This window comes from Atractosteus spatula, chromosome 2, assembly GCF_055471065.1.
Source record: "Atractosteus spatula isolate fAtrSpa1 chromosome 2, fAtrSpa1.hap1, whole genome shotgun sequence".
Lineage (NCBI taxonomy): Eukaryota > Metazoa > Chordata > Actinopteri > Semionotiformes > Lepisosteidae > Atractosteus > Atractosteus spatula.
The window spans coordinates 60166805-60190175 of NC_142707.1; the positions used below are offsets into that span (position 1 = coordinate 60166805).

Below are 23371 nucleotides of genomic sequence, written 5' to 3' on the forward strand. Positions count from 1 at the left end.
CATCTCTACAGGCACAATGCATTTCAGTGCCAATAGCCTTCTCTTTGTTACATTCTGTATATACAGTAAAACTAATTGCCGCAGTACTCGTGATAGGAGAACTAGGAGGACTAGGAGGATAGGAGGAAAGAGTAGATGCACGAGTCTCTGCCATTGTCAGTAATATGACAATTAATCTTCTGAAGTGGGGCATGTAAATATTGCACAGATCCAGCAGTGCTGTATTACTACTTAACTATATTGTGGAAGGTATTGCTGGGATCTGTTCATTTAGCCTTCACCAAAGAGTATGCTAAGATGCAATAATGCTGACTTGCTTTAGCAGCTCCAGTGACTTACGCTGCACAACCTAAGACAGTACCAACATCTGTAAACATACCATAAACAGGATAAAGCAGATCAAGGTCTGCTGCATATCAAAGCAGGACTTTATGCTACATATTAAAGGATAGGACAGATATCCATAACAAACCATACTGAGCCCATACTGTATACAGTATAAGGGTTGGAAACCCCTTTCAGGTTGTCTGTTCTGCAGGACAGACCCAACGGGTGTTGCTGTCCTTATTGAGCTCAATCAAACTCTATCTGCACAAGACTGTCCTGCTCCTCTGATGGAGAATTTCCCACAACAGTTCTAATTTTCAATTCAAATCCCAGCTTTCAGGAAGTAAAAAAAACCTATCAAAAACGTCATTTTTATGAGCATGAGTCCTTAATTGTGCTAACAAATTACGTTTTTGGAAAATTTGCAAGTTTTTTGCTACATAAAAGTTTGTGATTTTGTACCTGAGAGCTGGGCTGAATCAAAACCCAGCAGGTGTGTAGTTCTGCAGGACCAGGACTGTTAACCCTTGATCTAGTCCATATCCTGTACAACAGCTTGTGTTTTTACTCACTGTGTTTTCTCCCCAAGTGCATAGATATCCTGTCTCAGTCCTAAGGCTAAAAGGTAATGTTTAATAACATTACTAAGAATTTATTTGGCTATAGCAAATTTAGGTAATCTGTAGCAACTTGCATGTGTACTCATTTGTACCGCTTGGTATTTTATTGGAGCTATCTGCATGAAGTACATTGCTCAGGTTTTCACAACAGCACTGTCCCACCTGGGATTCGAACCTACAGCCTGCATCATCATTGTCTTCATAATAATCATCATGGCATCATGAATAAAGCTCATCAGAAATATGGTCTTTTTTATTAGTTTCAGCTGAACTATTTTTTTCTTCGTTATTGACAGTAAAACAGTCACGCTAAACAACCCTTGTAACCATTAGGGGCAGTGTCGTCTTGGTTTATATAGCAAGGGAACAGCTGTAGTTCTTCAGATAGACCCCAAAGAGACAGAAATGATAGCTCTCAGCCTGCTGCTGCTCTTTCTCTGCAGCACCCTTGGGAACTTGGAGCCCCTGGAGGACACCAGCCTACAATTCTCAGAGCACTTGGATGCAAAGCAGGAAGTGACCGTGAGATGGGGGTTTAATGAGCCAGGGAGTCCTGTTACATTTGAGGTGACGTTCCCCACCTTGGGCTGGGTGGGATTTGGTTTCAGTCCCAATGGCAGGATGTCTGGAGCAGACATAGTTATTGGAGGAATCCATCCAAATGGAAGCACTTACTTCACAGTAAGCAAATATTTGTATGTCCTTAAGCATTGATATGAATAAATATAAGTGTTCATTATGGTGATTGTTTAAAGTAGACTGTGAAGTCAGTAATTGATGTAAACAATATAAGCTTGCACAGTTAGATGAACTGTATCATTTAAATTGTGACGTGATGAATTACAAGACTATACTTAGTGGATTTTTCAGATTTGTCCTATTTATTCCAGTCAATTTACATAAATAATTTTTGCGTATTTTGAAGGATTTCATACTCTGATCATCGATATCATGACACGCCCTTAAAGTAAACCATATATTGACATATTTAATGTCAATATCTGGTGAATGTAAGGGCTTCACATTTCTGCTTTCTGTTTGAATGGCTCTTTATGTATGCTTATCAATCCTTTAGATGAAGTATGGATTGATCTGGTGTTGGTTACAGTAACAACTATTATTTTCTGTACACTACATGTAGTCATTCAAAAACAAGTACAATATATGAAATGTATTTGCATACATAATATGTCCTTTCAAGAATATCACTAAGTTTTAGCCTAAGCAGTCTTTTTTACGCAAAGGAAACCACATTTTATCAGTGCAATCTTTGTTTCCCTCATTGCTTATCTGTTAATAAATATTTTCCATGTAGTGTGAACTCATACTGTGTATACGAATGTGTTCAATTTTATATAAGTGTAAGAAGATTAGCTTCCAGTTAATTTATTGACCACAATGGCATCTTGAAACATTTAATGTACTGACAGAGGTTGCAAACTCAGTCCTGCATGTTGCTCTCCAAAGACCTCATGTACACATTGTCCTCATTGCTAGATAAAACAATCCATAAAACACTTTCCTTGGCCAACTTTCCCTGTGCAATCTGCAGCCAGGCTCGACTTGTCATTGCAGAGACAGAGACACCTGCATCAGGCACAGGTTCAGCTCAGAATTACCTGATGGTGGTATCAAGATTGCTGTTATTACCTAGTCCATAACTCTGCCAGCAACCTATTACTTGTTCCTTTGCAGCCTACGCATGCTGAGGCAGCTACCCACCTGAACTACTACAGCAACTGTAGGGTTTGCTTTGTAAAAAGCAAACTCTCAATGTGTTCACTCCAGATTTCCCAGTTCTGGGGTTATTATAGACAGTGGTCCATCTCTGGGACAATGACAGTTGTTGGCAGCGCTTGATTGAGGATGAGTAAGTTCCCAGTACCCTAGCAACATTGCATTGTAATATTCTATCCTGCAACAGTCCCAGAGTGTTTCCTGTCTTACTCACCAGGATTTATCAGGGTGATGGCAGCCAGTTAACTTCTGTGACACTTTTGCATTTTATGCAAACTTACAAACTCTTCCTCGCATCAATGCATTGTCAAAGGATGAGTACAAAAGAGGCAGATTTCTGGGCAATATTTTTTTGTTTTTTCAGAAAACAATTTTTATTTATTTACAGAAAAGAAATTGTATAACAAGCTAGTAAGGCCTCATTGAGAATATAGTGTACAATTTAGGTCATAGAAAAGTTATAGAAAAGATATTGCTGTTCTGGAATCCGTCCAGAGAAGAGCAACCAGATGCATTTAGGGAATGTCCTACACTGACAGGCTGAATGAATTAAACCATTTTAGTTTTGAACAGAGAAGGTTACAAGGGGACCTGATACAAGTATTCAAAATCCTCAAAAGCACTGACAAAATCAAGGCAGCAGTCTTTTTCAGAATGAACAGTGAATCACAAACCAGAGGACACAAGTGGAAACTACAGAGAAATGTGTTCTTGAAACCAAGAGTGGGACAGAGTTCTGTACCCGAAAGGTTGTGAGTCATGCTATTGATGCCAATACCCAGGTTTCAATCAAGAAACAATTGGAAGAGATCCTTGGATAATTAACTCCTGGCTATCAAATGGGCTAGATAGGCCAAATGATCTCCTCTCATTTGTCACCTTTCCTACACGTATGTTCTTCACAATAATGTGTCTTAGCTGTGTATGCAGGGATCCCTCCATCTTTCAGAACTACTGTATACCAGAAGCTGTGATAAAATGGGTATGATAAAATGTAACACACTCTAAGAGGTATCAGGCCTTTTAGCATTATAAATGAACCTATTAAGCCTTTCAAATGTTCAAATCTAACACAGTTGGTTACTAGTACAAAATTACTTTTGTTCCCTCAGAGTCCAGGGTTGTACTGGGTAGGGTGCCAGACATTCTTTCTTAGGGTTGGTGACTCTATTCTCCTTTCTGCCATGCTGGATGTACTGTATAGACAAGTACTATTAGTTTGGTTTTTGCTTTAAACACATGGAGAGACCAGACTATGGGACACATCCACTTGCTGAACAACATGATGTTCCCCACTTTCAGAAACAATCGCCTGTTAGAGATGTAGTTTGTCTGTGGGCAAAACTAAATTAAATCAACAACCACAACTTTTAACCAAGTATTATACTGTAGATTCTGAAATTAGTTACTGAGCATTGAGATAAAGTTGACACTAGAACTTAGTCAAATCACTACTGATTTTAATATTGCTAAAATGTTCAATCCATGGCAAGAACTAAATGGTGACATTTATTCCACTCATTTTAATTGTGCAGTAAACATTCATGATGAATTTTCTTTGCAGGACAGACATGCAGATGAGACTTTGGTGCCTGCGCTGGATCCACAACAGGATTACACCCTGCTGTCTCTGAGGGAAACTGGCACAAAAACTGTCATGATGTTTCGAAGAAACCTTCAGACCTGTGACAGGAAGGACTTTGTTATCACTGTGAGTTTAGGCTGATTCACGCAGAGATAACAAAGGGGAAGCACTGTGGTGAACTTTAAACACTATTAAGCAGCAAAAAAAGCATGCATTGATGGTTTCGTTCTGATGTGATTGATCAGTGACTTATACTCTCATTCAAAGAGGTTGCATTTATTTGTGTGATTCATTTTTTATTACAGTATTTTTTTGTTATTTATTTCTGCCCCTCCCCTCAGGAATCTCCTGTGCACCTCATTTATGCCTATGGATCGAAGGATGACATTGAACATCACAGAGGTCAAAGAGGAGGGAAAGAAGTCAACCTTCTTAAACACTCAAATGCATTTTATCCTCCAAATCCCATGTATTTTGACCTGACTGCTGGCAATGTAAATACTAAACAATGCTACCAAAATTTGACAATTGTAATGATTTGAACTCTCTCCAGATTTAACAGTTTACTGTTTGTCATGTTAATTTATATTAAACACGTACAGTTAATGCTCATCTATTAGAGTGTGTGTCTGTGTGCTCCATGGCAGGGGTGTCCAATACTGGTTTTGGACAGATAATCTGGGTTTTTTTGATGATGAAGTTACATGATTTCCTTTGAAGACAGTGACTGGGGTTCATTTCCCTGATAAAAGCTGCAATACAGTACAATATATTGATAAATTAGAAGTTATAATAACAAAGGCTTTCAAATGTTTGGAACTTTGAGTACTGTATATTAAACCTGAATACTGAGGTTTTTTAGCAGAAGAAAAGTAGAAATATTCATGTATAGGGCACAATTAGCTTTGCACATTCACCCAGTAATTACTGTATCTTTTTCCAGTTTGATGTCCCGGAAGAAAAGACATTTGTATATTGCCGGATTATTAAGGGTCCCAACCTTGGACAGAAACACCACATTTACAGAGTAAGAGATTCTGATGTTTTGACATTCATTAATCCACACATTTTCTTTGAAACTCTGCGTTCTAAAAAACATATAATTTGTATTATAGATTACATATCACTGAGTCTGTCCCTCTCTGTGCAACAACTGTTTCCTGATAAAGTCTACTGTGTACTTAAAAAGATGAATAATACTGTATATACAGTATTAAAATAAAATTAAACAATAAAGTCCTCTAATGTTTTAAATGTATACATAGAATTGAAAGGGGGTTTCTATAGGGTTACCGAAAAACAAATAAAACTCTTAGACCTTTGGGAAATGCTTTTACAGTTAATGTTTTTAGAACTAATCTAATCTGTATGAAGTCTGAGTTCAGTCAGACTTATGGACTGTGCTGTTGCCCCATGACATTAAGCCACAGCTTCCTCCTCCCCCACTGTACCCTATGTAGGGGACCTTCTTAGTGCTCGTTCTCCTTGCAGCACATGGCAAATTATGGGAAAGTGTGCTCCCCCTTTCTTTCAACCAGCAGTCTCTCTCTTCCTATCTGTCCTTTGTAATTAAAAAGGGCATTAAATCCTCTCTGTAAAGCTGCAAACCTGCCTCCTGCCTATTCTCTGTTGATGTCTTCTCTGCTTATATGGGTTCGGGCTGATTCGACACAGTATTGTAAAGTTTGAGGATTCATGCTACAGGCACTGTGGATGCCTTGTGATTAGAGGACGGGCGTCTCTGCTTCTGACCTCCTGACTGTGGTGGCCTTTGTGTTTCAGGTTGAACCTTTGCTCCAAAATGCTGACCTTGCCCACCACATGCTGGTGTATGTTTGTCCCAGCTCAGTCCAGGAGGAGTGGGGAGGCGCCTGCTACTCCAAGGAAAACATTAGGAAGATCTTCCCCTGTTTGCAGGGGGTGGCAGGCTGGGGGAAGGGAGGAAAGGTGAGAACCTTCACCTGCGAGTTTCAGAGGTTATAACTAAAAGAGATGGAAACAGCCGGGACTGAGACTGAGAAAGATAGTAACGGAATCGAATAAATTATTCAGGGCTTAGACTGAATGGACACCAGAGGATTTCATATCACTGCTTCAGACTGACATTTAAAGTGTGACAACTCATTGTGCTGCACAGGAAAAAAAAGTGCTTTGCAGTAGAAGCCATAAATGGGTAATTTAACCATCACATATACTGTATGCAAGTGTTGTTCTTCTTGGATACAGTGTGGCCTTTAAAAAGGAGAGTAAAATAAAATACACAAATAAAAAAAACGGAAATGCTGCACACATGCAAAATAAAATAGTTCCATTAGGTTTTCTGTCAGGTGACTGGGAAAAACAGTGTGATATCTGTGTAACAAGCTCAATCTCTGCTTCTCGTTGTTTTGAAATGATGGCCAGCCTCTTTTCACTTTTTTCTACCTGTCTTCCAGGCTTTCATTCTCCCACCAGATGTTGGGATACCTATTGGAACAAACAAGTATCCATCTTATTACAGACTGGAAATACACTATAACAATGAGGCACAGAAGCCAGGTAATACCAGAAACAAGTTAGTATGCAACAGTAGAGTCACTCTATCACATCTTCACTGTAAAACTGAAGCTGAGTGCAAACAAGCAACAAGATGGAGCTTGTTGTTTCCTGCACTGAAAAAGATTCTAGAGATTCCATTTCTGCTTTAATTAAACATCTACAAATGGAGATGAGGACACTATTATGCAGTCACTGTTTGTTATTAATTGTTAAGATAACAAACAGTGACTGCATAATGATAAGCTTGTGTCATTCTGTGATAATATGTAGTTTTTCCTGCTTTCAGGTCGAATGGACAACTCAGGTCTGCGTCTGTACTACACATCTGAGCTGCGCCAGTTTGATATGGGTGTTATTGAAACTGGGGTGCTAACAGCTCCATTCTACATAACCTACCTGATCCCCCCTAAAGCTCCTTCGTTTAAGAGCTATGGCCTGTGCAACACATCAGAATTCTCCAGAGTAAGGTTTTCTACAAAATGTGTGTGGGATGGCAGATTAATTTTTAAGATTTTTTTAAATCTGTTAAAATATGTAAAGATCTGTATTTCTCACAGAAACTTCTTCACTGTCTCAGTGAGTTATTGATGTCTTCTTCTTCCTATTGATTTCATTCAAGCTTTATTGTCCTTTATTGTCCTTATTGTAATTCATACATGTATTTCGAACCTCAAGGCCAACGATAATAATTTTCAGAAACATTCTGTGTACATCTGCATAGAATTAGTTTCTGTCCAGCACGAGCACCAGAAGTCCAGTTTTATGGCCATAAGAAGAGGTACTGTATATACACATGAGCTGAGGTCATGCTTTATGTAAAATGTTCTGGAATATCTACTTTACTCAAATGGGCTAATAACCGTGTCTGTGGACACACTCACTTGTTTCCTACAGCATGCATGGTCTTATTTCTGCTTTTTGATGTTGTCAATTTGTTCCACTATGTATCGATCTTTAAGTGGTAGTAGGCACAGGATGAAAGCAACAATGTTTAGCATTTTGCAAATCTCAACAAAAACAGTTTCATGTTGGGAGATCTGTTTTTATTTTGGTTGTAATATTGTTTGCAATGGAAAGAATGTTTGCATCATTTTTTTCACTAGTCAAGAGATGTATGCATCTCTTGTCTTTTTCATTAGAGATGCATACACTGTGTGGCATTACTTATTTTATAATTTTGTTCAAATTATTTGTAAAGTGGTAATTTTGTCCGCACGTACATAGTGGAGTGACTTTAGTGGAGGACTTGTCTACTTGAGTATGCTTGTGTTTATCCTGCATCCTAAGCAGCTGGTTCGAGCTGAGCACTCGATATGATATGGCTCTGGTATGGATAAGTCTGTCTTCAAAGAGATATTGCACTCATTAAAAGGCAACATTAGGGTGTTTGACAAATCAATGAGAAAACTGACCTACTGTAGCATGTCAATTTACCTAAACTGAAAAGATGCGGGAACAAGTTGTCTTGGAAAATACATTGGATGTCACCTGTTATTAATTAATATTTAAAACATAATTATTTAAATTATCTGACAAAATCAGCATAGAAGATACAGTAATAATGCTGCTATACCTTTAGGATGTGGATGTGCTCTTCTGTGTTTGTGAAGGCCTTGATCAAGTCCCAGCAATCTTCTTCTTGGTTAGAGATGCATACAGACACTGCGTGTCATGAAAACAAGTTTTTTTTCAAATGATGTGTAATGCAGCAATTTTCTCCACCAATGTCAATCCTCTAACAGCACTGTGTCATATGTCTACAGGTGATCCCTGGCCCTGTCCCGGATCTTAATGTTTTTGGCATTTTGCTGCACACTCATGGGGCAGGCCGGAAAGTGAGAGTTGGACATTTCAGGTCTGAAAGCTTTAATTTCTGTGAAGTGCTCCTGGAGAAAAAAAATGCCCCCACCTTTAATGTCTCCTGCATTTTTCTTCTTGGCAGAGGTTCCCATTATTTTAATCAATTGTATCATCTTCTGGGACATTCATTGGAGAAATGAGTATTGATTTATTTCTAAAAAAGAACTCTTACCTTTTAATAATGCATTTTCAGTTATGCTAAATAACACATGACACCCTCGATTCAGGCTCAATTAGTATAAGTGGGGTGAAGGAAATATTCACTGTTAAAAAATATTAGGCAAACCAAAAGTGTTGATGAGACAGTAATTGAAAATGAAAAACAGACTATTTTATTATTGAGCAAATATTTTATTCCATTCAACAGAAGAGAAAATCTAAGTAAAAGTATTTATATGGCAGTAATCTAGAAAAATGTAATACTGCCTTCAATAGATTTTCCATTCATGAAAAGAAAGGAGTGTGATGTCTAAGGCTTTGGGTTTTACATTATCTGCACCAATACAGGCAATGTTTAACCTCAGTGGTGTGGAGGTCAAAGCAGACAGGGCAGACAATGAATTATTAACCAAAATTGGAGTATTTATGAACAGAATTCACAGTAACGTTTTGGCAAAGAGGTATTCAATTAGAAAATATCAGCTGAATCAGATGGGTTTGGACAGAATACTAATGAAAGAAGCGATGGTGGGGTTGCTCTATTATTCTCTTTCTTCACAGTAACTCCACCTGCTGCACTCTCTGCTCTTGTATTCACTGTAAATGCAAAATATAAACGTAAGCTAACTCAATGGCCCAATCCATCATTTGCCCTCCACTTAATTTCGTCACCCCTTGTCAGAAAATATCCATTATCCATAAATATTGAAAAGCCCTTAATCTCTTTAACTTGGTTCTTATAAAAAATTTTTCTCATTGTAGGAATGGGGAACAAATTAGTTTCTTGAGTATAGATAACAACTACGACCAGAACTTCCAAAAAGTACAGCAGTTTGGAAGAGTTGTGCCAGTCAAGCTGGTAAGGAATGAGAAGCAAGTCTCAGGCTGAGCTTGTGTTTCCAGCATGAGGCCTGAGTAGCACTACAGTATGTGCGCACGGCAGGCATCTCTGGTGATTCAGCTCTGATAAATACAATATATATAATCTAATATTAAATATAATATAATAATCTGATATGCTGCATGTCTCCTCTTAGTCAGCACTAGCTTGTAATCCTAAAAAATAATAACAGTGCTGTACTGATTTATCTAAAACAAAGCAGACATCATAAGCATGAGAAATTAAAATGTGGAATTTAAAAAAAAAGTAACATTAATCAACACCAAGTGAATGGATGACTCTGAAGTCAAGATTTAAAATCAATGCCCACTTTATACTGTAGTCCAGTATATACGTGACTACATATCCTGCCTAAATGTAATCTGATTCACTTTATAGCTGTGTCTCCTGGTCTTTTTGATAGTGTCAATGAGATGCCAGTTATTAAAACATGGTTTAGTAACTTAAAATTTAAGTTAAATTTAAGTTTAATAAAATAAAATTTGAGGGAATGTGAATTAATTGAATCATTGTGGCTATGAAATATTTTTTTTCTACAATTGTATGAGGGTGAACATTATAAACATGTACAACAACAAAAAGAAGAGTTAAAATTGTTGTCACAGTGTTTTTAATGCTAGGATTCAGAAAAAAAAGTTATAAAGTAGCCTGGAAAGAAAATACAAAGAAATGTTCATCTCTTTGGGTCCATAAGGATAATTTCAACTCATTTTGAAAGTTGCACATATTGTATATTCATTCAAAAACAAATCAACAAACATAAAAAACTGTAAACCTAAATGACAGAAATTGAGTATTTTCTGTGTTCCAGGGTGATGAAATTTTAGTGGAATGTACGTACAATACTGAGGATCGCAGTACTACCACCTTGGTGAGCACTCACATTTTTAAATTTTCCATCTTCAAATCTAATAGCAAAACAGAACATTACTATTGTACCCTAGACTAGTGTTCTTCAGCTTGATTTATACCAGGAACCAGAATTTATACTGGAGATACTGAATTGCAATGCAAGCATCAGGAATCAAAACAATGGTGCTTTCAGATATTTTTCCCAGAATATGCCATATGGTTGTTTATGTCCGTGACCACCATTTGGACTTCAGTTAGTATATACTTCTTAATGTATGTTCATTTTATCGATTTTATATATTTAAATACATTTACGCTTTACCTGTGTTTTTGGATTACAGATACCTTAGCATAGATGTCTTATTGTAGTATACCATAAATATTTTCCTGCTTATTCTTTCTTCTGCAATACTTTATTTTCACTGATGTACTGTAAAGCACACCTCCAAAAGGGAATGTACAGTATGTGAAATTCCCAAATTATCCAATAAATACTTGTTTAACAGAATTCCTTAATAGGTTATTTTATATTTCTCTTGTGTGGTTGGGGGGATTTGCTTTTTTAATGTGTTAGAATGGACTTGCAGCTACAGAGGAGATGTGCTTGGCTTTCCTGTATTATTACCCCATGATGAAGATTTCCAAGTGTTTGAGCGCACCCAGTCAAGAAGCACTGCTGTCTTCCCTTGGTGCTTCCAGCATACAGTAGGCTAATTTTAACACTATTCCTGCTTTTCTCATTTTGAAGACAATGTACAGTGTATTACAAACCTTTGAATTGTTCATTTTTACAGTGCACATAGAAATTAATTCACCAGTTTTTTAATTTAGAAAATGCACTTCCACCTTGCTGAATTAGAGGGGCACTTATAGTAGGTTAACAAAATAGTGCCTAGCAAGATGTAAGTAGGAGTTTAATTTGAAAAAATCATTGACTTTATAAGTAGTGTGCTCTCTTCCTCTATACATTCCATGTGAGACACGGTAGCAAGTGACTATCAAAATGCAGGCGCACCAGGTGAAGAGAAAAGGGGTTTGTTATGTTTTCATGATAAATGTTAATTGCAAAATCATTCTGGGTAAAGTTACTCCTTGCCAGTTAAGGAGAACAGCCACTGGACGCAATGAGCAGCAAGTGATAAAACAGAGGGAACAGTACCTGGAAACATGCTCCTATGTGTTGTTGTTGTTTTTGTTGTTGTTGAATTGTATTGTAGAGATTGCAGGAAACAAATTAGTTATTTTATGTTAAGGACAAAATACAACATCTCAATACTGAAGAACTTTAAACATAAGAAATCCTAAGTCTTTGAAATTTCCAGCTAATCTGAAGAAAGATCAAAAGTTAGGTGTTCAGAGTTAGATTTCTGATGAGGGAGATAGCTTGTAGTGATTGGAAGGAAATATCCTTGCTTTTGATACTGTACAACACTCACCGTGAAGTGTTCAGCTTCAGCTTGAATAATTTCTTAAGTGAGCAGGAAAGGGAACTTTCTTGAGTTTAGTATCTAAACCCAAGGTAAAGACATAAAACAGATAGATTAAAGAAGATATGAATGTTAATCAGTACTGCTATGCCCATTTTATCTCATTAACAGACATATACTGTCGTTACTATCAAAATATTAGTGGCCTATCTGTTTCTTGTTCAGTTACTGATTCTGTTTTGCAGGAATGGTATTGCCAAACTTAATTCAGAGTCATGGAACCAAACGTTCATTGATTATTACCAAAATGTAGTGACAGAAGTCCCTCAGCATACATACATTCTGGCTCCTGAGGTAAGCACAAAATCATAACCTATTATAAAAATTACTGTAGGTAATACTACAGTATACTGCAAATTATTATTATAAATGCATTTCAATGATCGAGACAGATCATTATAAAGCAGCATCTCACATTGCAAAAAAATTAAGGATTATCTTTCCTTTACGTAGTGATATTATTTTATAGGTTACATGGGGTACGTAATTTGATTTAATAGGTCCTAGAATAGTTTAATAAAATATTTTAAAACAGTATTTCCCCCCTTATATTTACTCAGAAATCTGTGTAAAAACAAGAACAATAAGTGTGAATATTTCTTTTTCTAGGAAGAAAGAAAGGAAAATACTGGATTCATCCGTGCCATGTGGCCCAGTCCTATGTCTAGCTGTGAGAATTCAGCAATCTCAAGTAGAAATAACTGTATGCTACTTATTTTCTTCTTCTTACTGATCCAATGAATAGGAGTCCTGTAAATACTTTAAAAAATCTGGTTTCTTACCACAGAAGATAAAAAATATACAATGTAGAAAAGCATCTAGCTATCAGACCCCATACTGGTTAAAATCCCCCTGTAACCCATCCCTCCAGAAAAGTGCGGATCTACAGAGCCATTCAAAATGTAACGTGTATGTCTCTGGGAGGAATCTACACCAAGCAAAAGGACACACTCAGTCATGAGATCCTATAAGCTCCACCCAGGCAGACTGAAATTGAACCCAGGACACAAGCTCTGTGAGCCTGGAGTGCTAAATCCAATGGCGTAGATTTTTTTGCAATATAGTTTTGGAAGTGCCAAATTAAAAAATTCACACACGCCAGATACTACATTTGTAGTCAAAGTTACACAAACTCCACCCATAGGTAATTCCATACAAGATTTTTTTTGTGAAATAAAGGGACTAATGATATTCCAAACCCCACACACCTTGTTTTCAGTATTTCATCATATTACGCCATATTCTTTGAAACCACTTTTAAATCATAGAATGCTCAACCATTGCAGCTCATACTTTTTTATAGCAGCTGTATTGCAATAAATATTATTTTTAAAAATCAAATATTTTATTCTTAGTCACTGGTTGGGTATCTTTAGGTATTGTTATTGGTATGGCAATTATTGCCAAAACTGTAATGCAATGGGAAAATTATAAGATTTTACAGTTGCCAGCGAGACTCAGCTGCCATAAGGGTATCTTCAGGAAAAGTTTTGACAGGCTTGTTTGTTGAATACAAACAGAGGAATGTGAGTGGTAAGAATATGTACAGATGTAAATGTGTACAGAACAACTTAGGTAATGGAAGACAATAGTTGCATTGACAGAAAAACAGAAAGGTAAAAAGATTGAAAGTTAAGGCTAGAAGATAACTAAAAGTGAGGCAGAAAGACCACACAGATACCACTATTAACACATCACAATGGAGGTCAACAACCATAATGTAATTTGGGTACGCACACAGATAATGCAAAGTAAACCATGCTCTGAACAATCTGTATTTTTACATACAAACCACAGATCATTTAATTTTAAACAAGTGAGACTAAACAGTGGCCTAGGTGTTTACCAGGCCATTGGAAATGATTTAAAACATTAAGTGGATTGATGAATCCTGCTTCACACTGCTTGAAAAAGTATCAAGTGTGTTGGGTGTGCTGGAATGCTGATGTGCTCTATGAAAAGGATTTTGATCCAACATGCAAAGAACATTTTTTCCTGGGGACATGCTGTATGAAATGTATGAAATGGGACTTCCATCTAAGAAACAAACAGTATATTACTGTACGTGCGGTAATATATGTGTCATGGTCATGTGGTAATATGTGTCATGTTATGTATGTAATGTGCATTTTATACTGGGGTTAAGGAGCCTCTGTGAGTTGCATGAAGTACCTGAAGGTAGGCAAGTGAGCAGGCATAAGCAGGCATGATAAACAGGCTGGTCAGTAATAACAATCACAAAAACACAGTCCAGAGTCATAGTCAAGAACACAGCCAAGTTCTTACTGACTATCACACTTCAAAACACAAAAGGGAAAATCCAGGAGATGATGTCAGAGCAAAGTAAGGGTTGAGAATCCAGGACGAAACACAAAGCAAGGAATATGAAAAAAGAGGGGAATGAAGCTTAGGGTCAGATCAAAATTCTATAACAGAGCACAGAGCCCTGCTATGGCAGATCTTAAATAGTCTGTTCCTCTTAAGTCAGGTGTGGTTCTAAATTGAGCACATGTGGAACAGACTTCCAGCCGGAGCGTGTAGTCATGGCAACTGGCTGATAGACAAGTGAGTAGTGGCCTCAACAGTTGCCGTGGGAATGCTTCACAGTGCTCCATTGGGAGCGAGCACGACAATGTAGTATTGGTAAAATTCTATTTCTTTACGTTGGTCTCATAAGGTATATGGTAAACTGTACTCTTTCCAAGTCCCATCTCGTGAAGGTCATATGAAAAAGTAGTCAGTGTTAAACATCTAGACATGACCTATGCCTGCAATTTCTTGATCTGTTTTCTGGCCAGATTCAAACCTAGTTTAGAATGCTCTTCATAAACACCTTGCCGACAATACACTAAATAATTAGTAATTAGGTCACAGATTAAATTGATTTATCAAATGGAAACATTGTAAAAGAAATCACAGCATTAAATCTGTAAAATAACTTGTGTTAAATAGCTTAGGTCTGCAATTCTTTGTCTAATGGTTTTGTTTCTTTTTACAATTTTAAAGCTTTCAAACGCTATAATAGACGCTCAGTCTATTTCTCATGTAATTAATACCATATTCCATAGTATAAGATATTAAAAATAGACAATTATGATCTGATCTTTATATTGTGGAGAGAGAACATTTCAAACTTTTTCTTTTGTGCTAACGTTTCAGTCACATTACCCAAGAACTTTCCAAAAAACACAAAGAGCACTGGAATAACCCTTACCTCTCCCGAGACTTTTCATTTTCAGAATGAAAAAATGTCAGAACATTTGACTGACCAATACACAACAGTACTGTTTCTGCCTCAAAATGTAAGCACAGTAACCATCATTTCCAATACATGTTCTATTCCCCATTTCCAATGAAAGAAATGTTCCCTGTTGCAAGGAAAGTGTATTCCATTTCTAAAACAAAATAGTGATCTTGATATTTTTGCTTTGGCAGCCCTTTGGATGGAAATATTTTTTCTTTTGTTGAAGTTACTAGCTACTCCAAAATTACAGATACTGTAGCACCTAGATCCAAGAGGAGATTTTTAAACTATATATACATTTAATTTTACATGAGTAAATTAAGGCTCCCTCCCAGGTTTTTTGACATACTGTATCACATGGTGTCCCACTCCACAGTCAGAAAGAAGGTTGGGCATGCTTTTGATCATGTTTTGTATCCATTATTTTCTTAAGATCCAGAAGCCCAGAGATTATACAAATTGGCATCCAGTGGAGGCTAATCATCCAACAATAGGAACTGAAAACTGAAAAGTCATCACTGCAAATTCCCCATTGTTTTTCTGTCAGTTTTCAGTGGGTCTTGCTACAGTATCTAGCCACATGACATCAGACTAGAATTCCAGTAACCTATCTTGAAGCGTGCTTAGCAATAGCCAGAGACCTAAAAAATTCGCCCTTAAATCAGGTATAGGTGAAATTTACAAACCGACAACCAAGAAGAAACAAAGTCGTTGCATCCATTATCGTTGGTATCTACTTTCTTGTAGGCTCTGCCAACAATATTCTGAAACAGATAAGATGCTGTCAGTCCCTTAGCCCCTCTAGGGTGTGATCATTGTGATCCATCTTCCAAAATCAGGAAAATGCCATTTCCCATCTTTGGGTGAAAGCTGTCAGCTCACATGGGTTTATTACAAGCATCTTGTTGCTCTCAGATTCATCCAGGGCCATCTCACTATCCAAGCAGAAGTGAGAAACCAAATGTTCAATGTGTGAGCCAGATTTCTGCCATCTCTGTAGAAAAAACAAAACAAAACATGAACAAGGTTCAGTGATAATGTAAACAGAGAATTCAGTAGACATGACAGGCTCTAAGATTCTTCTTAAAATAATGATAAAGAAGTAAAGAGGTATTTAGGGAAACCATGACTGAAGTCCTTTTAACATTTTTCTTTCAATTGTGTATCAGAATTTATGGATCTACTGTCTGTGGAGCAACATGCCGTGTTTAGATGCAATAGACTCTTACAGTGTGGTGATCACTCACATGCAGTAATCCACAACGAACTTATCACTCAGGTTGATTCATATACTGTAAGTATTTACTGTAGGTGTACACATAGACAGTAACGCGTGCTGGACTACTCATGTTGAGAGTGTTTGCTCCAAAGTTCAGCAGTGCTTCTATTTCCTGTGAAGACGAAGAGTGTTTAGCATTCGACAGGAAGTAATGGTCACACCCTCTGCAGCCAGAGGGCACTCCTACTCTGTCCTGTCCCTAGTTTCCTGTGCTTTGCTGTCCTTCCGGTGTCTCTCTCTCTGGGGCTATATATTCCCGGGTCTCTGATTCACCTTCGCTCAGCATTTACGTTCAGATGTCCTGAGACCCACCTAGCATCCAGGTCGCCCCACGTCTGCTGCCTGAGGGCACTGGTTTCTATACGACTCCTGAACTTCTGAGCCAGGGCTAATCCCCCTTTCCACCGCTACGCATATGGGTCTTTTTCCGCTCTCCTGCCTCTCCATGGTTTGTCCCTTCCGACATCCGCGACAGTAATGCTACTCTTTTACCATGCTGTAATTATCAGATATGGTATTACAGTGTGGTTTGGTAATCTATCAGTTCATTTAAAATCGCAAATTACCCGCCTTATCCAGACAGCTTTGAAGGTCATGGGAGTGAAACAGAATCCCTCCCTGCAAACAATCTTTGAAAAATCCATAGTCAAACAGGCAGGAAACATTATATCAGATCCTTCCCACATCATCACCTCTGAATATCAACTTCTTCCTTCTGGCAAACGTTTTAGGGTTCCCCAATGTAAGTCAAACAGATACAACATTCCTCTGTTCCACTATCCATTAAAGCTCTCAACGCAAATGTCAAGGATAAACACAATTTTGACTCTTACAACCCACTTGAGTGCAATGTGTTTTGTGATGTGTTATAAATGTTACATGTTGTTATGTGTTATACAATTGTTTTATAATGATGTGCTCTGTTATTTTTACTGTGGTATAGGATTGTTAACATTATTTAAGTGCTTGGTGACATGATAATACAGTGATTAGCACTGCTGTCTCGCAGTGCTGGGGCTGTGGGTTCGGTTTCTGGAAGGCTATCTGTGTAAAGTCTGTATGTTCTCTGTGTTTGTGTGGGTTTCATCTGGATCCTCTGGTTTCCTCCAAAGAGCTACTGCTTGGTTAATTGGATTCTGAGAATATTGGACTTGGTGTGAGTATGTTTGTGTCTGTGTGTTGCTTGTGATGACTGGCAATTTGTCTGGGGTGTATCCTGCCTTCGCTTGCTGGGATAGGCTCTGGCAACCCTGAACTGGAAGAAGTGGTTACGAAATGGATGGATGAATTAAAGTGCTTGTGCTACTTACTAATGATGTGCAAATGAAAATGTATGTCTTTTAAATCTATTGACTTTTGGCTGATTTTATTTTATTTTTTTGCTTTTAAGTTTTTGTGTAAAGTGGTAAATAGTTTTCTAACTATGAAACAAAGAAATTATTTTCTAATTAATAGAATTGTAATATAATGTAATAAAAAGCTACAGGTAGACACAAACATGGGATGAAAATCACAACATTATAGGAAGGTTAATGATGATTAAAAGTAATTGCATTGTTTAAATTATTATTGCTGTGTAGACAGCAGCTTCTCATTACTAGGGTGTTCCTGTCTCACCTTTTTTTGCACAAACCACTAGGTGGCCCTGTTGTGATATTTTTACATGTTTTGTATTACAAAGTGAAGCAGAGTAAAAAATATCCATCTATACTAACCATAATTTGGTAACTGGTAAGCTGATGTTTCTTTCTCTACTTCTATGTTCTGCCCTAAATCAGTTTCACAGATAAAAAAATAATAACCAAAATACTTATTTTGCATTTGCTAAACTTTAAAATTGAGACAACTGCCCAGGAGCTACAAAGGAAATTCTAAAAAAGTTAAATTAAATGTAAGGTGTTTTACACAAAACATTACAGAAAACAGCACACTGTATAATTTGTGCATAATGTTTTTTTTTCTCATTTTTTGTGCTATTTTGGAAGTGGTATGTGGTCTGGCTTTGCAAACATTGCAGGTGGATACTGTTCTGCTCAATAAAATTGATTGAATTGAAATGAAAATCCCTTTGGTGCTGTCAGCATGTACTGTAGTTTGTATGTTCTCCCTGTGTATGTGTGTGTGTTTCCTCTGGGTGCTCCATTTTTCTCCCACAGTCCAAAAACATACTGCTAGATTAATTGGCTTCTGGACAAATTGGCCCTGGTGTGAATTTATCTGTGTGCGCCCTGTGATAGGTGTGCCCAGCCTTGTGGCTGTTGTATGCCAGAATACTCTTCAACTCCCCTGTGAACGTGTACTGGATTAAGTGGTTAGAAAATGAATGGATGGATAAAAAGAAAAAAAATCTGAATGTACATATTTGATAACATTTTTTAATTTGATTATTAACATTTAATCATTTGATAACTTTTTTCAATTTTTATATATTACTCTCAAGATAAATTTGCAGATGGTTTTAAATAAAAGAGAAAACGATTATTATAATTACTTATCAAATGATTTTTAAAGTCCATTTTTATTGGGCTATGCAATACAAATGATCTTAATGCAGAGCTCCAGAGTTTCCTTGGTCACAAGCCTCAGGCAACCTAAAAACACTTAAAACAAACATTTAATTGGCTATCCTTGCTGAGCATCTTGGGAACACACTGGAGCAGTAGCATAATGCTTTGGGAATAGGCTTGAGGAAGAGCTTAAATGAGGAAAGTTGCCATGGGAATTATATTTGTCTTCAATAAAAAAAAAACTTCTGGCATGTTAGCAACCAAACAGGGCATCTGTGATTTTCAGGCTAGACAACTTTCTGAGACAAACTAAACTCAGTCAAGTTTTTCTTCTCTTTCTTCAGGGCCATGAGATCTTTATTATACAATATTAATATCCTCATCAGGTGTGAAGGACATTATAATGGTAGTTCACGACTTTAAGACTTTCTAATAAGTACAGTCACAGTATTAAGTGTAGGCCATTTTATATTATTTGAAGGTGTCAGCCAAAAGTGTAAAAATATGTAGCATTGTAGATCATCTGCACATGAAGTAAAATGGTATATGGTAAGAGGTTTCTAGCATATCTACCAAAATGACTATGATAAGGCAAAGACATGCTGTATGTCTTAATACACACATAAAAGAAGTTTCAGTTTTATTAAAAAGCCTCATATTTTATTAAAGAAACATGGTAATAATAACACCAGAGATATTGCTGCTGTGGAATTAAAATCAGTCCTGAGAAATCCAACCAGATACATTATGCAGCTTAAAGAAATGTCCCTGAAAGGCTATAAGAACATTTTTAGTTTGGAACAAAAAAAAACTACCTAGAAGACCCAATTCATATTTTAAAAATCCTTTAAGGCTCAACCCAGTGGACTCTTTTCAGAAGCAAAAATTAAACATGAATCAAAAGACACAAGTAGAAACTCCATCCATCCATTTTCCAACCAGCAATTCCAATTCAGGGTCGCAGTGTAGGCCTATCCTGACAGTCACAAAGCTGGATACTCCCTGGACAGGACAACAGTGAATCATGGGATAGACAGACACAAACACAGACACACATGCACTCACACTCAGTGTTTCTGGACTGTGGGAGGGAACCAAAACACCATATACTGTAGTTACCCAGGTCTGGAACTAAACCCAAATGCCTCCCTATGTAGAAACACTATTAGGGATTAATTTAAGTAAAGATGTGTGGTGCACAGCACTTTGCAGCAGGTGTGTGGGTGTTGATGATCATGATTTGTGTTTTGCTGCTTTCTACTCCGAAAAAAAACCAAATATACTGTACATGACAAACAGGCTAAGCTCACATGAAACTAATCTGTCTCTATACAGTACCTTTAGCATTTTCACAAAAATATTATCTCAGGCTACACATTATTCTATGCATAAATGTGTAAAAAGGTTAAATGAGGTTAAATTTAAAAATATGCCATTCTCTTTGACACATTACTCCCTCACTACAACACAAACAATCCTGTGCAATACAGCTATGGTACCCTGTATTGTTGCAGGCAAAAGAGGAATACTGTCACTTAATAATATTTGTCTAAAGACATCTTATTGTGAAATTAGACTTCTGTATCAAAGCAAATACTGTATACTGTATGTTTTTTTTGCAAAGAAACAAGTAAAGGTTTATTCCATGATAAAAATAGAAGAAAAGCAAAACAACCTTTCGGCTATGGATACACCTGAAGAAGGCTCCACAGCTGAAACATTGTGTTTCTTTTTTCTTCTCTTTTCAGCATGGAATTCCTTTGCAGCCTACGCATGCTGACGCAGACATAATGGGTATCAAAAAGCAATTTAAACTTGAGTGTATAAGGTGTACACTTTAGCTGTTGAATTGAGAGACAGAATAATAACATCAATTAATCCTTATCTTTACATCTTAGTAGAGTACCTCTGCATTTCTACAAATCCTACCTACTGTACATTCCTCCCCAAAGAAGACAAAGCTGATGCTAGATCAGCTGGGTAGAAACACAGCACAGAGCACACAAGTGAGCAATCATGGCCACATTTCCACTTTCCTTTTAAAAGAAAATGTCAATCAGTGTAAGACAGAAATTTGAAAATAAACACATTTAAACACATGGGGCTTGTTGTGGCCTCTGGAAGAGCAATCATCACATAATCTTTGTTTTCATGCCCATCCACTCACTTAGGTCTTGCAGTGCTAGACCTTGAAAGCACATTGGGTTAATTTTCAGGGATCAGTTTACTTAATTCAGATTTTCAGCATTTATTGCAAGGTGCCCTTAGTGCCCTGCTGAATGCTGCAGCAGAACAACTATCTTAGCCATTTCAGGAGTATTGAATCTAGGAGTAAGCGAGAAAGAAAAAGTATTCTGGGTTACAGAACACAGAATCTCTTTATCAGATATTTATTTTTAATACACATTATTTACAGCTGTTAAATATGTTTTTTAAAAAATATACAGAAATAGAAATCTGCTACGCAGATATATTTCTAAATCATACCAAGCTGTCTGAGAACTTTCTAGACTAAACTTTTAACTGGAATCACATTGCAAATGTTAAAAAACAAACTCAGACAAACAAAGTAACTTATTGGGTGCGGAAATTCTAAACAAAGAGGAACAAATGGACAAATCGGGATAGTGAACACCATAGGCTTTTGTATTCTTTATCACAGCACAGAGAGATCAACAAAAAATAGTTTTTTTCTAAAAATAAATTGGCAGCTATCTGCAGAGTCAAAGCCGAAGAGCAATAAGCCCTTGGGAATTCTGCCTGGGGACTGGTATCCAGAGCTATCCGAGGCCGTAATTGAAAGTTGATTTATGGGTTGTCAAAAGTGCCATTACAGCTTTCAAGCTCCAGTCAGTCAGTGCAGACTGGGTGTTGGCTGTGTTAGCCTGTACCATGAAGCACTCACCTGCTTACCATCTCCTGCATTGCAAGGCAGGAGCAAAATCTGCGAAGCCGGGAAGTTGGTGGAGAGAGACAGGCAGTGCTGCTGCTGGCGAATCTGCTGGCTGTGCGTGTATGTCCATTCCTAGGAAACAAAATAAAACACAAGGACACCTCAATTTGTCACATTCAAACACTCTAGTCTTCTCACACTGCAATCGTTCCAACATGCCACTCAAAAACAATGCCTAAGGCTTACAGTAGAACCTGTATCTTGACCCCCAAGTAATTCAATTATGCATTACAGCCTAAGCAATAGTTTATCTTTCTGAAACAAAACTTTAATATATATATATATATTCTGGCAATTTAATTCCCACATTTTGGGCTAGATGTACTATAAAGTTTAGTCACAAAATAAAATTTCCATCCTACGTATTAAATGAAAATGTACCAATGAGAAGAGCCAAAGTACTACTTTACATATCTGTTGTGACACTTTAGCAAGTATTCTGTGAAATTTATTTCAGTATTCCAAATAATAAGACTAGCAGTAGGGGATGTACAACCTCCAGACTACTCCAGTCTGTGTGGTGTTGAGCAAAAACAAAAATTTTATGATGCAATGTCTGTCTCACCAAAAGCTCAATTTAATATAACTGATGAAGGGCAAAGCACGAAAAAACAAACATTTTTTTTCTGATTAGGAGTAAAATTCTTTATTTCTTTAATTTATTTATTTTATTTCTTCATCAGATGGGTAAAAAGGAGCTATTCTCAAGAATAAAATATTCTTTAATTAACCTGGGACAATTCACTGTATGTAATTTCAATAATCAATTACTAATCAAGCACGTATCTGCAAAATCATGTCAACTTTGATTCTTTTCTATGATTCTTTAAACAGGTGAATTTCTTGTACATCTAGTACACCTTGCCCTAGATTTGCCTTACATTCTTTTCTAAAATCTAGATTGAGTCAAAACTCTATAAACTGAGTCTGAGACTGCCGGTCTAGCAAACCCCTCATACAAACAAGATACCAACCCCATCAATCATTGTAAACAATGAAGACACATATACATTTATAATGGCACTTGTACTGTCTGTGCAAATCTATGAATGTGCCTTCTGCATATCACACTGCAGTTCACATTAGTTCTCCACGGCCTATGCAGAGGAGCACAGTGCTACAGGGAAAACAATGAGGACAAGTTTAATTAAGGCACTGTTGGTGGGGCATTTTTATTTGATACTCCACTCTCTGCATCTAATTAATATTTTCAGAATAATGATAATATATTTTTAAGAATCAAAAGAGTTAGACAGCCAAGCAATGATGACTTTTTCCCCTTGCAGTCATTCTCAAAAGCCATTTTCTCATGAGGAAATGAG

General features: G+C 37.0%; 2 protein-coding genes across 3 annotated transcripts in view; one reads left to right on the top strand and one right to left on the bottom strand.

Annotated features, from left to right (window-relative positions):
* The first annotated feature begins 1352 nt into the window (after window positions 1-1352).
* Window positions 1353-11473, top strand: LOC148839977 (DBH-like monooxygenase protein 2 homolog). Its single transcript, XM_088936354.1, has 11 exons — window positions 1353-1628; window positions 4249-4395; window positions 4611-4763; window positions 5213-5296; window positions 6052-6216; window positions 6705-6807; window positions 7094-7269; window positions 8571-8662; window positions 9589-9685; window positions 10539-10598; window positions 11154-11473. The coding sequence occupies exons 1-11, from the start codon at window positions 1353-1355 to the stop codon at window positions 11286-11288; spliced, it is 1488 nt and encodes a 495-aa protein (XP_088792480.1). The 3' UTR covers window positions 11289-11473.
* A 2296-nt stretch (window positions 11474-13769) lies between these two features.
* The window catches only part of galnt14 (UDP-N-acetyl-alpha-D-galactosamine:polypeptide N-acetylgalactosaminyltransferase 14 (GalNAc-T14)), a 108613-nt gene continuing 99011 nt past the window's right edge, over window positions 13770-23371 (bottom strand). For both annotated transcript variants that reach the window (XM_088909474.1, XM_088909473.1), the window contains 2 exons: window positions 22002-22121; window positions 13770-16304 (listed from right to left, as the gene is read on the bottom strand). In XM_088909474.1, the coding sequence (XP_088765600.1) occupies window positions 16146-16304; window positions 22002-22121 (279 nt within the window). In that variant the 3' untranslated portion in view covers window positions 13770-16145. The remainder of the gene's footprint in view (window positions 16305-22001; window positions 22122-23371) is intronic.